Here is a 15624-nt window from a genome sequence, read left to right on the forward strand (position 1 = left end):
AACTTGCAGTTACAGCAGATAGGAGCCAAAGTCTACCTCAAACGTACATAACACTAGCTTGATTGCTCTTTGCTAATTAGAAACTGCTTTGGGAATCAATGAGAAAAATGCTTAACTCTTCTCTGTTACTCATCCGGATCTGCCCATAAACAGTCTTTGCCCTATGATCTAATAGGATCATAAGATATACCCTGCTGACTCAGACTAGTGGTCAGTCTAAAAGCACTGTTTCACACAGTGGCTGCTACCAAATTGCCCTGGAGGACCAACAAATAGGGCGTAGAAGCGAAGGCATCCCTCTGATACTGTTTTCTAGAATAGATATTTAAAGGTTTACTGCCTCTGTAAGTACAGATTATTTTAGGTCCAGCAATGGCTACAAGCCTTGAAGATTACTCTTTCACTAATCTATCTAATCCACTCTTAAAATATAATCTATCAATTCTCAGTTCAAGGGTAGAGTCATGTAGCTATTGACTCCAACTAATATGTGGCTAGTTTGATCTTGGCATGCTTAGTGTGTAACATTCAGTGTGTTTTATGTCAATTAAATGTCTTAAATTATAGCATCTTCATGTTGTGACAGAGCTCTTTCTCAGAAAAATAACTGACAGGCAAATAAACACTCTGTTCTACTATTCTTTCCAACCCTAGTCTAGGACTGGCAATAATAACATAAAACCTGGCTTGTCCTATCATTTTACACAGTTGGACTTCCAAGTAAACTTGTTCAGAATTGCATTTAGTATCTTAGCCTTGCCTACCTAAATACTAGCCAAAACTCTTGCACTCATTTAGAAGACTAAAGGCTTGGGAGAAGCACTACTTTCCCTGAAGAGAGACTAGATCTCTCTGAAAAGGTAAGAACTTGAATAGTTAACAAGCAATTTTTGTATAGGGTTTCATCCCTTCATCTCTTGTAGTATATTTTATAAAGGGGAGTGGCCAAACATCAGTACACTGAAGCTGTGTACTGGGCATGATGATTCCTGGAAATAACTGAATAAATTTTTTAAAGTATGTACTTGCTTGTTTCTACAGCTGATATCTCTACAGTGATCTGTGACAAACCTGACAAGGCCCAGATGCTGCTTGGAAACTGTGAACAAGGGAAGACCCCAGGACTGAAGACCATTATTCTGATGGATCACTTTGATAACAAAATAAAGGAAAGGGGAGCTGCCATAGGAGTTGAACTCCTTTCACTAAAAGAAGTTGAGGTATAGAATCCCACTTTCAGAGTTGTCTAGCACTTGAGAATTGTTGTGGCCAGTTTTAGAAGGCCAAATGTGCTCAGTCCAGTCCCTTCTCTGAATTCAGCTGTTTAACTGCAGGGCTTCACAAGCTAAAGAGTAGACCTCTGTGTTTCAGAGGGTCACAATTAGACCACTTCTCACTTTCATATTAGAACTGTTGTTGTTGCTCTGACATGCCGAGATGTTGAAACTCTTTGGATATCTAAACACCTATAGTATTCAATCTAAATGTTTCCACTTTTAATTAATTAGTCTTCTAAATGTCTTGCCTAAAGCTCTCACTATCTAGAGAAGATTTAGCTGGGTAGAGGCTGATTAAAGGCTGTGCACTAGAATCCTGTGGCATCTAGTTTACCAATAAAACGCCCATGGCTATAGGGGATAACATCAACTGGGGTCTCTGGGCCTCTTGACTAGGCTACTTTTACCTATGGCAGTCTATCCTTTTTAGCCTCTGTATCCATTCTTAAAATATGCACGCGTGCATAAACTAAGAATAGTGGATATAACTTAACTTGGCCATGGCTTGTGGGACTTTCAGGATGGAACCCTTCATGTGAAGCACTCAAAGTTTCATCTTGAGTGAGTTTATAAATCACTGACAATATTAGTACACAAACTCTTCGTAGGGTTTCTGTCAACTGTGTCTCTGAGGTGACAGACCAAACTGTAAAGGCAGGACTTCTCTGCAAGCATGAGCAGGACGAGTGCATCCTGTTTGCCCTAATGAAACATTGACCTCAAGGATATTTTGAACATATTACAAAACCCTTCTTTCTTGAGAAACCTCATGGCCTTAAGAAGGTGCAAGATTATTCAATTGCCCCATCCATGCAGCATTGCTAAATACTCTTTTCCCCCCTTCTTACAGAAATTGGGCAAAGACAACTTAAGCAGACCAGTTGTAAGTATTTTTCTATGCTAGTTAAACGGTGAGTGTTCACCACAAAACACACCCCTGACATTTGGATGTCATTTCTTGTTTCAGCCCCCCAAACCAGAGGATTTGTGTATTATCTGTTTCACCAGTGGAACCACTGGTAAGTAGCAGGGGTTCATCAGAACAAATGCAAACACTGTCAAAGAACTGCTGCAGTGCAACTGTACTGAACTCTCCCTAGAAGCTAAAATGACTAAATTGAGGCTATTGTACTCTGGTCAGATTATGAGAAGACAAGACTCCCTGGAAAAGACAATGCTAGGAAAGGTTGAAGGCAGTGGAAAAAGTTGAAGACACAGCATAAGATGGTTGACTCAACCAAGGAAGCCATGGCCCTCAGTTTGCAAGACCTGAGCAAGGCTTTTAATGATGGGACATTTTGGAGGTCATTAATTCATAGGGTCTCCTTAAGTCAGAAGCAACTTGACTATACTTAACACAGAGAGAGAGAATCCAGCTTAAGTGAAATGTAGGAGATAGTGGGATATATCTTTGGTCCAAATGATATTTTCCATATTTACCAGGTGAATAGGGGGCAGCTATTATAAGAGGATTAACTTTAGATTACCTTGGCAGAGCCCTCCAAATTTAGCTCACTTTTCTCTTGGGAGATGGAAAATGAGTAGCTCCTACTAAAGCAGATGGTATAGTAGGAGAAGTACCATTCAGCTTACAGGGGAGAAGTAATCAACATGTGCACCCCTTCTGAAGTTTACCCAATGAGCCACTAATGTGGGTCCTACATGCAGAAATTCAGAGTCCCCTCCCCCACCCCGTTCAGCAGCCCTCTACAGTTCTGTATTGCCCTGTTGATAGAAGATTAATACTCCAACAAGCTGGCATGTAAACTGATGGGCTAATAATATTATCATGTCTGTAACCAAAGGTGTGAGATTCCTGGCTCTGAAGAGACAAATACTCATTCTCAAATATCTGTGTAGGTAATCCTAAAGGAGCCATGCTAACACATGAGAATGTTGTTGCTGATGCAGCAGCCTACCTAAAGAGCCTAGAGGTAAGCACTCATATGCATGTACCAAGTAAATGTTTTTTAGGTTGCAGTCTACATGAACCTCATGCTGTCGTATCAAACTAACTATATGCTTCTCATGTACAGGTATCTCCTTGTCGAACATCTGATTGCTCTGTGTCGTACCTTCCTTTGGCTCACATGTTTGAAAGGGTAGTGCAGGTAAATGCATTCCTGGTTTCTACATGCCATCCAGACAATCATTTACAATGTCTTGGATCTTGTCTGCTGAACTAATTTTTCTCGCTTTTCCAGCTGCAGCCCAAAATGTCTCATGGGCTGCTGCTCAGGAACATCATGAGGGGAGTTAGGTCTGCTACAGGAGGGGGGAGTTGGTGAAAATATCTCCTTTGCATGCATATATGTGATTGGTAGTATTCAGCCCTACACTTTTGTTGTTGTTGATGTTTGACAATTGGATAAGTGGTTATAAGGGGCATAATTAGCTATAATTGTAGCCATATGCTGGCTTTCTATGCAATTAATAGGCAAAAATGTGTTTCTTTCTGCTTAATTGACTACAGTGTTTCAAGTCTTTTGTTAATCTTGTGAATGGATATCTTACCATTCAATCTCTGTTCACATGTGTCATGATCCTAGGCCTAGAATGAGTGCAGCCTATAAGCCCTAGGGATGCCTATATGAAAGTAGCTACCAAGCCTACATTTCCCAGGCATCCTCTGGGCCTTGTAATTGGTAAATGAGGATTTGGAGTAGTAATGTAGTTATTTAGTTACCACAAGTATTTTTTTAGATCAATAGGAAGGGGAAGCACATTTGAATTTCACATCTAGAATCAGCAGACCTAGCTTCTAATAAACAAATAACTTGCAGCGATCACTTTGCTTTAATTTCCTCTTTACATATCCAATATTCCAAATATCTACTATTTGACAAATTCCTTGGGTGGCTCATCTTGGAGTGGTTGTAGTCCTGGTAGACTCTTACAATATACAGAAGAACATCTGCTTATGTTTTAGACCGTAATGTACAGCAGTGGAGCACGAGTGGGGTTCTTCCAAGGAGATATTAGAGTTCTGACAGATGACATGAAAGCTCTGAAGCCAACAATCTTTCCAGTAGTGCCAAGACTGCTCAACAGGATCTATGACAAGGTACAATTTATTGGTCACCTGACAAAGTGCCCTCTATTTTAGGAATATGTTTTAACCAGTTTCGTTACAGCTAGATAGAAACATGCTTCATTACAACTAGGTAGAAACACGCTTTGTATACAAAAACAGATTACAAAAAGCTTTGGACACCAAAGCTTGAGAGCAAGAACCACAAGGTCTTTAGAAAGTGGGTACCTCTGGGTTCTCTTCAAAGTATACTAGTCCTCATTCCATGACTTTGAACACAAAGCTGAAGGTAAAAGATAGTAACTCAAATGATGCTCAGTTAACAACTTTCATGTGAGAGGCAAATAGCTAATGCACAGTATTTCTGATAATGATAATGGATTAATCTCTTGCAGATACAAAGTGGTGCTCAAACGACATTCAAACGTCTTCTGCTAAATATTGCTGTGGCTAGGAAGCATGCTGAAGTGAAGCAGGGCATTCTCCGAAACACGAGTATCTGGGACAAGCTAGTATTCAACAAAATTCAAGTAGGTACACACCAACCCAAGTCTGTCTGATAAACTTGCTGTGTCTCTTGCAATCAGTGCTGTAGCAGTGGTGCTTATAATGACAATATTCTCCTCATTCCCTTTACAGGACATCATGGGTGGGAAAGTGCGAGTAGTAGTAACTGGAGCTGCTCCAATATCTCCATCTGTCTTGAGATTCCTCAGATCAGCTTTTGGATGCCAGGTAAGATTTGGGGGATCATAAGTTCCTTAGAACTTCCTCATTCTGTTAGTGTCATTTCTATAGAAATTGGGAGTTCTTGGGAAAAGGCTTTGCATGAAGAAATAAATGAATGAGCAATATATTGAGGAACTTAGTGTGGTAACCCATTTAATGAAACTTGAAGGCACTTTTACTGCTGGAGCTGACTTGCATTAAAGTAGACATCTGAAGGACCATCTTCCCTATATGTTCCTGCCTTGAAATTAAGATCACAGGGAGATGCCCTCCTGTTCCACCAATCAAAGAAGCTCATCTGGTGAGCATGCAGTAGAGGGGCTTTTTGGTGGTAGCGCCATAATTATGGAACAACCTCCCCAGGAAGATATGCCTGGCTTACACTGGCCCTCACTTTTGATCTTCAGGAGGCAGTTGAAGACAGTTTCATTTAGGACTGCATTTGACTCATTTAGTTTTTATTTATCGGCAGACCTAATTGAAATTTTAAATTGTGGTGTGTTTTATGTGTTTTCAAATTTGTTGTCTTGTTTACATTCTACCTTGCAGAACTCAAGATAGCTTACAAAGGCAGCCAATAAATGTTTTAAATAGAATACATAAAAGTGAACTGCTTTGCTAAACAAGTAGGCTTATCCGTTTTCAAAACATGAGACTGTTTCTCTCATACTATCTTGCACTGTGAACTCATGTTATCTTCTGCTGCTTAGCAAGTACACCGTGGAGGCCAACTGACATAACATATTGGTCTGCTAATCATGATTAATCAAGATTAAGCTACTTGATAAAATTCTTATGTGGTATCCATGTTGGATCTCGAAGGCCGTATTTAACACTAATTTTCCTAATCAGATTTTTGAAGCATATGGTCAAACAGAATGCACTGCTGGCTGCACTTTCTCATTAGCAGGAGACTGGACAACAGGTAGGGCTGCTTTTCAAAACACAGTATAGATGAGTTAGTCACTTTAGAATATGGATGTATGTGTGGAAAGGGACGTATGTGAGTACAGTGGTGTCGCCTGAGCTCTGGGAAGAACATCTTCAGAATAAGGATAGTGTATGTGTATTCATTTGTGTCTGGGAATATAGATATAAGAGAATTTCAAAATATTAAAATATTGTCGAAGGCTCTCACGGTCAGAGTTCATTGGTTCTTGTGGGTTATCCAGGCTGTGTAGCCGTGGTCTTGGTATTTTCTTTCCTGACGTTTCGCCATCAGCTGTGGCAGGCATCTTCAGAGGAGTAACACTGAAGGACAGTGTGTCTCAGTATCAAGTGTGTAGGAAGAGTAATATATAGTCAGAAAGGGGTTGGGTTGAGCTGAATCATTGTCCTGCAAAAAGTATCAAAGGTAATGTGCTAATCATTGTCCTGTAAGTATCAAGATAATGTGCTAATGAGGGTGTGGTATGTTAATATGGAACCATTGTATCCTGAAGTGATCTGTTAATGTGTGAAATCCAAAACTAATCTGCATGGCTAATCTGCTTGGCAATAGCCAAGCAGATTAGCTTTGGATTTCACACATTAACAGATCACTTCAGGATACAATGGTTCCATATTAACATACCACACCCTCATGAGCACATTATCTTGATACTTACAGGACAATGATTAGCACATTACCTTTGATACTTTTTGCAGGACAATGATTCAGCTCAACCCAACCCCTTTCTGACTATATATATTACTCTTCCTACAACTTGACACTGTCCTTCAGTGTTACTCCTCTGAAGATGCCTGCCACAGCTGCTGGCGAAACGTCAGGAAAGAAAATACCAAGACCACGGTTACACAGCCCGGATAACCCACAAGAACCAATCAAAATATTAAGTTCTACTGATATTGGTGATCACTTAAATTTTGTGAGTCAATGGAGATAAGCTTCTGTTCCTCTATAATAAAATAGAATCCTTTGCCCTGAACTAAGCACGTTAGGCATCCAAATATGATTACACATCTAAATTTAAGGAAAAGTAAACACCTTGATGTTTCAGGTACACATAATTTAAGCCACTGTGGAAAAACAATCTGGGACCTAAATGGTCTGGGACCGTCATACTTCGGGACTGCCTCTCCCGATACATCCCTCAAAGAGCACTCTGCTCATTAAATAGCAACCCACTAGTGATCCCCGGCCCAAGAAATATCCGGCTGTCCTCCACCAAGACCAAAGCCTTTTTGGCTCTGCTGCAGCCTGGTGGAACTCTGGAGCCCACCTGTTGGACTTAGATCAATTCCACAGGGCCTGTAAGAAAGAGATGTTCCGCCAGGCCTATGGTTGAGGGCAGCGACGGTGACATCATGCCTGACCTTCCTATGCCACCTGCTCCATCCTTTCCATCGACCAATACCGCCTTTCACCTGGCTGTGACACCATCTGTACTAATATTAAAGGTGTCATTGGATTTCTCGGTTTTAATCTGTTGAACTGTTAAGAGATATTATAGGTTTTTAATTATATTTATTGTTATACTGTTTGTATTTTAATTGAAATTACATTGATAATTATACTTGGATGTGAGCCACCCTGAGCCTGACCAGGAAAGGGTGGGTTTAAAATCTAATAAATAAATAAAACTGAGAACATAATAGTTGCTGTGCAGGACAGCAAGGACGAGCAGGCAAACTGACAAAGCTTACTCTTGAACTATGCTATATTTCACTACTCTGGAGATCATGCTGTCTTAAATGGCTGACAAGATGGGGTAAAGAAGATATTGTACAGAGCAGATCTTTAAATGTTGTGGATGGTCTCTTCCAGACCATGTTGGGCCGCCACTTGCCTGCAACCTCATAAAGCTTGATGATGTTGCTGAAATGAACTACTTTGCAGCTAACAATGAAGGGGAGGTGAGCTATTTTTCTGGTTAAAAAAAATGTGAACTTAACCTTATTCATAAATGGAGATGAGACTAAAACTCAGTTTTATCTTCTGTAGATTTGCATTAAGGGGCCAAATGTATTCAAGGGTTACCTAAAGGATCTAGAGAAAACAGCAGAAGCCCTTGATAAGGATGGGTGGCTTCATACTGGAGACATTGGGAAATGGTTACCGGTAAGAAAGCTCATATTGAAATAAATGTCATTAGTCTTTAAGATGTCATTGGAGTCTCCGGCAAGCAATATATTTAACAATTAGAGCTTGGAATACACTGAATATAAATTATATCAGATGCACTAACTCTTGTTCACAGACTGGAGCCTTGAAGATCATTGACAGAAAAAAGAACATTTTCAAACTTGCTCAAGGAGAGTACATTGCACCAGAGAAAATAGAAAACATCTACATCAGAAGTGCGTCTGTAGCACAGGTCTTTGTGCATGGGGAAAGCTTACAGGTAATGGCACATTTCTGTAGAGCTAGACTTCAGGGAGATGTTTACCTGGTCACTCTGTGGACAGATCCTTGTCCAAATTGTGTCATCTTGAGACATGTTTTGTAGATTCACTAGGCTACAAGGGGGATATAGATATAATACAGACCTAGTGGGTGGCATGTTCATAGGAACAGAGCACCTTCCTAACATGAAATGACACGTAGAGACTTCTGCCCCCAAACCAGAAAGGGCTTATATGTATTGTAAACATGTTCTTAGAAATTGGATGGGTAGTGATCAGGAGCCTGACTTATCTGCTTGCCTTCCCAAAGTCTTTCTTGGTTGGTGTGGTAGTTCCTGACGCAGAGACTCTTCCAGAGTTTGCAACAAAGTTGGGAGTGAAGGGTTCATACGAAGAACTGTGCAAAAATGTAGTAAGTACCACTTTTTTCTCATTGAGGAAAACGTCTGATCTTGAGTTGTGTTCTGATCAAATCTAGATCTAACTGGGATGATATGGGCACTGGCTGTACTGTTGATTTTAGGGGTGTGCATTCAGATACACCCAAACCAAAAATATATCCAAAAACCACCTTATAGGTATTTTTCGGGTATATTCAGGTCTCCCAAATATTTCTGGGATTTTTCCAGAAACTGAAAAAATAGTCCTGAAATCCCAGAAATGTTAGGGATTTCCTGGGAAGATCGGGAGCTCATGTTTGCTGGCCCCCAGGGATGGTTCCCCCTCCCTTTTTTCCCTTCTGCATCTGGAGTTCTATGGGTTTGCCAGGCTGCTTCTGTCAGTTTCAAGGTTCTTTGTCAGTTTCAAGTGGGATTTCTCCTTCCCCTTGCAAGAGTTGTTTTATGTTCTCTTTGTGGTTTTTACAGTGTTGCTTGCTGCTCAGTGCTTGGATTTGTTCTTCTCTAGTGTGACATTAGTCCTGTTGATCTTGCACAGCTACAGGGCACTGGGTTCTGCTGGGCAGTCTGTACATTGCCATTAGCTCTTTTGGGCTTGCAACACTCCCCCCCCCCTTTGCTTGCTTGGATTTGTTCTGCTGAGATCTTCTACTTTTCCATTGGTTCCGTTGGGCTTGCACTGCCACAGCGGCTCTGGTTTCTGCTGGGCTTCTGTACATTGCCACTGGTTCTGTTGGGCTTGCAAAAGTGCCCCCACCAGATGTTTAACTGCAGAGATTCCTTTTGGTTCTGTTTGGCTTGGCACATCGGCTTGTGGTTCTAGTGAGATTTCTGGGTTTGTTGGGCTTGTTTTGGTTCTTCCATGGGAGGCTTGATTTGACCAGTGATTGCTGCTTGCAAGTATGGCTTTTGCCTGGTAGCAGTTTGAAGGTTCCCCCCCCCCTTATTCCAAAGGAAATAATGGAGGACGACTGGGGGGCACCCTGTTCAGGGGACCATAGAATTGGACTCCTTGGTCCAACCTACTTGAAATTTGGGGGTTATTTAAAGGACAGGCACCAGCCGCTCTGCTGCAGTTTTGGTGCCTGCACCTTCAAAAACAACATTCAGCCACCTGGAAAGTTCCCCCATAGGGAATAATAGCAATAAATGCAGATTCCTGAAGAAAATCCAAATACCTTATTGGTATTGAAATGAGGAAATACTGATATTTTCAGGTCTAATATACCTGCATCTGAAAAAAAAATTTTTTGCACACTTCTAGTTTATTCAGCAGTTGTGCATGCACATCAGCTTTGTTTAGAAGTGGTGTTCCATAAAAGGTTATATATGGTTCTGGGCAAATAACTGTTTGATACTGTGGTCATCAGACTTTTCTGCCCAAGCAAGTCACAGGCAGAGTGTCTGCCTCTGTTTCTTCTGAAGAGCTTCATACAAGGTGTGTGTGAGAATAACTGTGCACCAAATCTTAGCAATGTAGACAAGAATAGTGGGTGGGAGAAGAAGAAATGTGAAGTTATGTGAACAATGCAGTAGGCCATTCACTAACCGACGGTCAGGATTCAGCGGTCCTCTAGTGAGGATCAGGAATATAACAAAGGATCATGTCTTTGGGATCTCCTGTTTCAGATAAACTGAAAATATGGACTTAGTTGTGCATTTGGCTTAGTTGCAATGGAAAACTGGGGGGCTCTTCCTTTACCTTGTCAGATAAGGAATTCATAGGCCTATTTAAAGATGAGGGGGAACTATTTGTGGATCATTCTGCTAGCTGGTCAGTTGTCAGAAGCGCCAGTCTTTGAGGCCATCTGTATGTTTCTTCCCAGGATGTGACAATTATCTTGCCATTGAGCCAGCCACAGATGAACTTTTAAATCTTGGATACAAAGGAAAGAGGGATTATTAGGGTGACTGGCCTGACACTACAACATACTAAATAAAATACTGTTGCTACATTTTATTTTAGGCAGTGAAAAAAGCTATTGTGGATGACATGATCAAGCTGGGGAAAGAAGCTGGCCTTAAGTCTTTTGAACAGGTAAGTAGCTTATTTACTTGGGCTCTTGCTGTAGGCTATTTCAGGTAAATGGCTTTCAAGTGTGTGATCTAAAGTAGAACTTGGCAAAAGCAGATGTACTCAGTGCATTTGACTTGGAAAAAGATTTCGGTGAAATCTAATGGGACTGGCTTCAATGCATAAATGAGAATATAATAATGCCTCTGGTACAAAAGGCTGAAGTCTGTGATTCCTTCCTTTGTTCTGCTGTGTCTAGGAACAAACGGAATGGATGTTTTGATAGGAAAGGACTTTAGATTTTAGGGTGAAACCAAGTTGACCTTAAAACTTGCCACTGGGCTCCCAAGAGCAAGTTGAGGAGGGCCAATGAAAGGGATTGCACGTTATTCTAGGCCATGTTGCTCAAACTCTGTGGCTGATCTTTGACAAGTCTATTACTTCCCTGTTTTTTTAACTATTGCTATGTGTTTATCTTCTCAGCTGCTGAGGTAGAGAGCTGGATGAATGTGTATATTGTGCTATGTATTGTAATAAATCTTAAGCTCCTAATCAAACAAATGTTGATTTCTTTACCTCAAAGGAGATGAAATAAGGGGAATGTGGACTGTTGTATAAAATTGATGGCTGACACTATGAAGCCGTCTTACTGTAGGGTTGTATAGGGAATGGGGCATTGCTTAAGAGTACAGACTTCCTAGTTCAGGGGGGGAAATCACACTAGTACAGTAGTTTCTGTCAGGTCAGAAAGTTATGTTCTGTGTCAAACTGTATGTTGTAGTGCATCAAGCAAATTAGTCTGGCACTCCAAATGCAGGTGTTTTATGATACTCTCTCTGCAACTAGATAAAGGACATCTACCTTCATCCAGAAATGTTCTCAGTTGAAAATGGACTCTTGACCCCAACACTAAAGGCAAAGAGAGCAGAGGTATCGAAACGCTTCAGGAACCAGATTGATGCCCTTTACGCTTCTAATATGTAAGGAGGCAAAGGCTAGCTTGGATGTAAGCTTACAATGGACTACAAAAGCACTCACCAGGAAACTGAAAAGTCTTATTTCCTTAATCATCCGGTGACTCTAAAAGAAAAGAAATTCCACATAGTAATTTGTATGAAATCAGCAAGGTCCTTAAGTAAAGACTACTGGCTTGAGATGGTCAAAGCAATTGGAGAAAGTGTCCTGTTTCCTCAAAAATTACTACCTTGTCGCTTACTGATTATTTAATCAAAACTGAAAAATGGCCTTGATGGTATACTTGAGTGTGACTGTTCTTATGGATAAAACAGCTGTATGGGAAAATATCTCTGGAAGAAAGAACTTTCTGTGGTGTGGGCGTACAGGTCAAAATGAGGTATTGGAGTGGCTTGACTCTGTGGGAATGGTATACTTGGTCTAATCCTTACTGAATGGCTCTACCCTATTGAAGTATGATTCTGTCTGATTACAAGCATTTAACACTGCATTCGCATAGTCATGTCATCTCTGGCTTTGTATAACATGCGTGCAGGGCAAAGCCATGAACCTTGAGGGTCTTAATTGTGATGGCAGCCATAAATGCATCTACCTTTTTTAGTTGGGAAATCCATATTTCTTCTAAAGCCTCAAATAACCGTATTCCTGCAAAATGACTTGAATATGTGAAAAATAAAAACATTGCACTGTCATATGGCAATATTTTGGCTAGAACATCTTAATCCAGAGCATTTGTTGTGTGTGTTAACTAAGTGCCGTCAAATCGCTTCCAACTCATGGTGACCCTATGAATCAATGTCCTCCAAAATGTCCTATCGTCAACAGCCTTTCTCAGGTCTTGCAAATTGAGGGGCCATGGCTTCCTTTACAGAGTCAATCCATCTCATGTTGGGTCCTTCTTTTCCTGCTGCCTTCCACTTTTCCTAACATTATTGTCTTTTCCAGTGATTCTTGTCTTCTCATAATGTGACCAAAGTACAATAGCCTCCATTTAGTCATTTTAGCTACTAGGGACAATTCAGGCTTGATTTGATCTATAATCCACTTATTTGTTTTTTTGGCAGTCCTTGGTATCCATTACACTCTCCTTCAACACCACATTTCAAAGAAATCTACTTTCTTCCTGTCGGCTTTCTTCATTGTTTAACATTGTTTTTTTTAGCTTTTACTTATTAGGCAAGCACCATTATTGGAGAAGAACAGTGGTGATGTTGGATCCACTTTTATAACTACATTGGTTAGATTGATACTGCACAGTAGAGCCCTGGGGGTATATTTAAAATTTTTGCTTCTAATCTGCATAGTAGCAGGCAGGTTCTTGGCAGCTGCGGTAAGAGTTTTGGGAAACAAGTCCTCAAGCTTGGAACTCCTAACCAAATCAGTAATTTCTTACCTGATGGCATACTACTAGCACTGCATAACATATTCCAAATTACAGATGCACAAACCTATCAACTTCCAATTGTCTTAGAGTTCATTCAAGGAGTAAAAATTCTTTCTACCTGAGTTGTATGCTTAAATCTTCTGCCAAGTTTTTTTTCTACAGTCTTTATGTGTTTCGAAATTGAGTACTTTTTACAATTAACTGTAATATGTTCTCATGTGTAAATTGCATGAATTCCTTCCAGTCTTAGGAAAGACAGTATATTGTGAAGGGGTTATCAACAATTTACAACCATTGAGGAAATTTTCAGTTGTCAACATAAAGGATTGTCCAGCTAGCAGAGAGCTTCAGGTTAAGAAAGGAAGCTGCTTATCCCAAAACAGACATCAATATTAATCTTTTTTGGGTCTAAGTTTAGCTGTTACACTTTCATGAATCAAAGCTTAGTATATAAAAACTGTCATTCCTGTTCCAAATAAAGGGTCTTGCAAGTAAGGAGGTAGAAAGTTGAAAGGTTGGATTCTCACTTTTTGTTCAGCTTTTATTAACTAGCTACAGAACTTCACAGCTCATCTTACATTAGGTGTTCTCTTATTTTACTTGTTAAGAATTTGAAAGGTCAATCAAATAAGCCACCCCTTTTACCTACTGTTAAAACAAGGTGCCTTGAAAGGTCCAAGCCATTTATTTTATAGTGAATATATGTACAATCTGCATGTATGTGTGTACACTTGTTTGTAAAAAACAGCAAGCATACACTCACTCTACAAACTAAACTGGGGATCAGTGCCTGGATAAAAACATAGGGTTTGTTACATGTTCAATTGTACATATGTTGAATGTAATTTGAGAATTAATCAATACGTATATAAAGTCAAGTATACGTTGTACACAGACTGTACAGGAACAGGCTTAAATACCAAAGTGGTGGTGAGAGCAAAGTTAAGCAATTGATACCTAGCCCAGCATAGCCTCAAAAGTAGCTAATCCACTGTTCTCAGAAAGCTCCCAAGTAGATCCAATTGTTATAGAAGTACATACCCTAAGGCTACTCATGAAGTTTAATCAGTACAGCTGAGATGAACAGCACTAGATCAAGGGTCTGCAGCCTTTTAGAGTTAGTCAAATTACATCAAAGAAGAGCCACTATAAACTGAGATCCTGCAACAGTAACTCTTTCGTTTCATACTACTACTAACTGACATGTTTAATAATTGTTACTGCAAATACTGTATTAGGAAGTGGCACACATGGGATTACCACAAGTAATAGACATGAATACCCTGCACAATTGTTAGTGCACTGTCAAACACATGCATGGTTCACACTTGGCATTATTGTCAACCTCCGACAAGTCTTTTAATCCTGCAACAATTTGTCTGGTTTTCCTTTCACATACTGGTTATTGCAGCATCCTTCCTACCCCTCCAATATACCTTTAAGTTAACAATTTTGAAGACCTATATTTGCAAACGCAAGACGATGCTTAATTGGACTGAAGCACTCATGATGCTGCAGCCGATTCTTTGCTGATTACACTTAAGTAGATGTCCTACGCAGAGTGTTGAGAACCAGACATGCAAAACCCTTTCTGTTCTTGTTTGCACGATACTGGAATTCTCTGCTACATTTCTGGTATATAGATTTCTGAAGATTCTTTAAGTTTTTTTAAAGACAGGTTATAAGGCAAGCAATACATTCACTTGCTAAAAAATTAATAGGTTGCCCTACTTTTCTGCCACTTTAAAGTGTTGTAAAACATTGAAGATCTCTATATAGGTGGGGATAAAGCCAACTAAACCTCAAGACAGCTTGGAAAAATTAGGGTCCTAATTCAACAGGACACATGGATCTTATTCCAAACTGCCAGACACCAGTTTTGTCATAGAAACATGAGCAACTGTTGTGAGTTTCTCAAGCTCTTGTTTCTTCTTTGAGCAAAGACTTGGACACGGTACAGATATGTTGAGCATAGTACTTGATCTTTATAAGTGGTAGATAATTCCTTGAGTTCTCAGTCTGTTTTCCTGTTTTGCTTCTAGGTGGGAGAAAATCCTCTTCCCCATCTCCACGGGTATTGAGTAAGGTTTTATGTGTTTGTCACCTCACCTTGATAGAAAAAGATGATATTGGAGAATAGCCTCCCTGTGCTGTAAGTGGAAATGAAAGATGTCAGACCGAAACAGTGTAGCTCAGCTTAAACCTTAACAGCCTGTCTTTGTAGCAGCTGGGATATACACAGGCACAAAAGACTGTCTGTATACCGCCAGGTTAAATGGTCTGTCTTTCACTGCGATCTAGCTATAGACTGTGTGTTGCCTCTTACAATATCTCAATTAAGGTTAAAACAACAATATCAAATATCAACACCAAAACATATGACTTCAGTATTCTAAGCCTGGTCTGTGATCAGATATAGTTTCTTCTACGACCCTATCATTGTGAGAAATTCCTAAGCCCTTAACAAGAGG

The 15624-nt window shown here is 40.1% G+C and overlaps 1 protein-coding gene across 1 annotated transcript in view; it reads left to right on the forward strand.

The window, feature by feature from the left end:
* The window catches only part of ACSL5 (acyl-CoA synthetase long chain family member 5), a 39859-nt gene extending 28066 nt beyond the window's left edge, over positions 1–11793 (forward strand). Inside the window, exons 7-21 of the mRNA XM_056849291.1 lie at positions 1042–1220; positions 2128–2160; positions 2245–2296; positions 3138–3211; positions 3314–3388; positions 4207–4341; positions 4704–4838; positions 4948–5043; positions 5890–5962; positions 7805–7893; positions 7982–8098; positions 8238–8381; positions 8693–8794; positions 10747–10818; positions 11641–11793. Of these exons, the coding sequence (XP_056705269.1) occupies positions 1042–1220; positions 2128–2160; positions 2245–2296; positions 3138–3211; positions 3314–3388; positions 4207–4341; positions 4704–4838; positions 4948–5043; positions 5890–5962; positions 7805–7893; positions 7982–8098; positions 8238–8381; positions 8693–8794; positions 10747–10818; positions 11641–11778 (1514 nt within the window). The 3' untranslated portion in view covers positions 11779–11793. The remainder of the gene's footprint in view (positions 1–1041; positions 1221–2127; positions 2161–2244; positions 2297–3137; positions 3212–3313; positions 3389–4206; positions 4342–4703; positions 4839–4947; positions 5044–5889; positions 5963–7804; positions 7894–7981; positions 8099–8237; positions 8382–8692; positions 8795–10746; positions 10819–11640) is intronic.
* Positions 11794–15624: the final 3831 nt, after the last annotated feature.

The sequence above is a fragment of the Euleptes europaea genome, chromosome 5 (genome assembly GCF_029931775.1).
Source record: "Euleptes europaea isolate rEulEur1 chromosome 5, rEulEur1.hap1, whole genome shotgun sequence".
NCBI lineage: Eukaryota > Metazoa > Chordata > Lepidosauria > Squamata > Sphaerodactylidae > Euleptes > Euleptes europaea.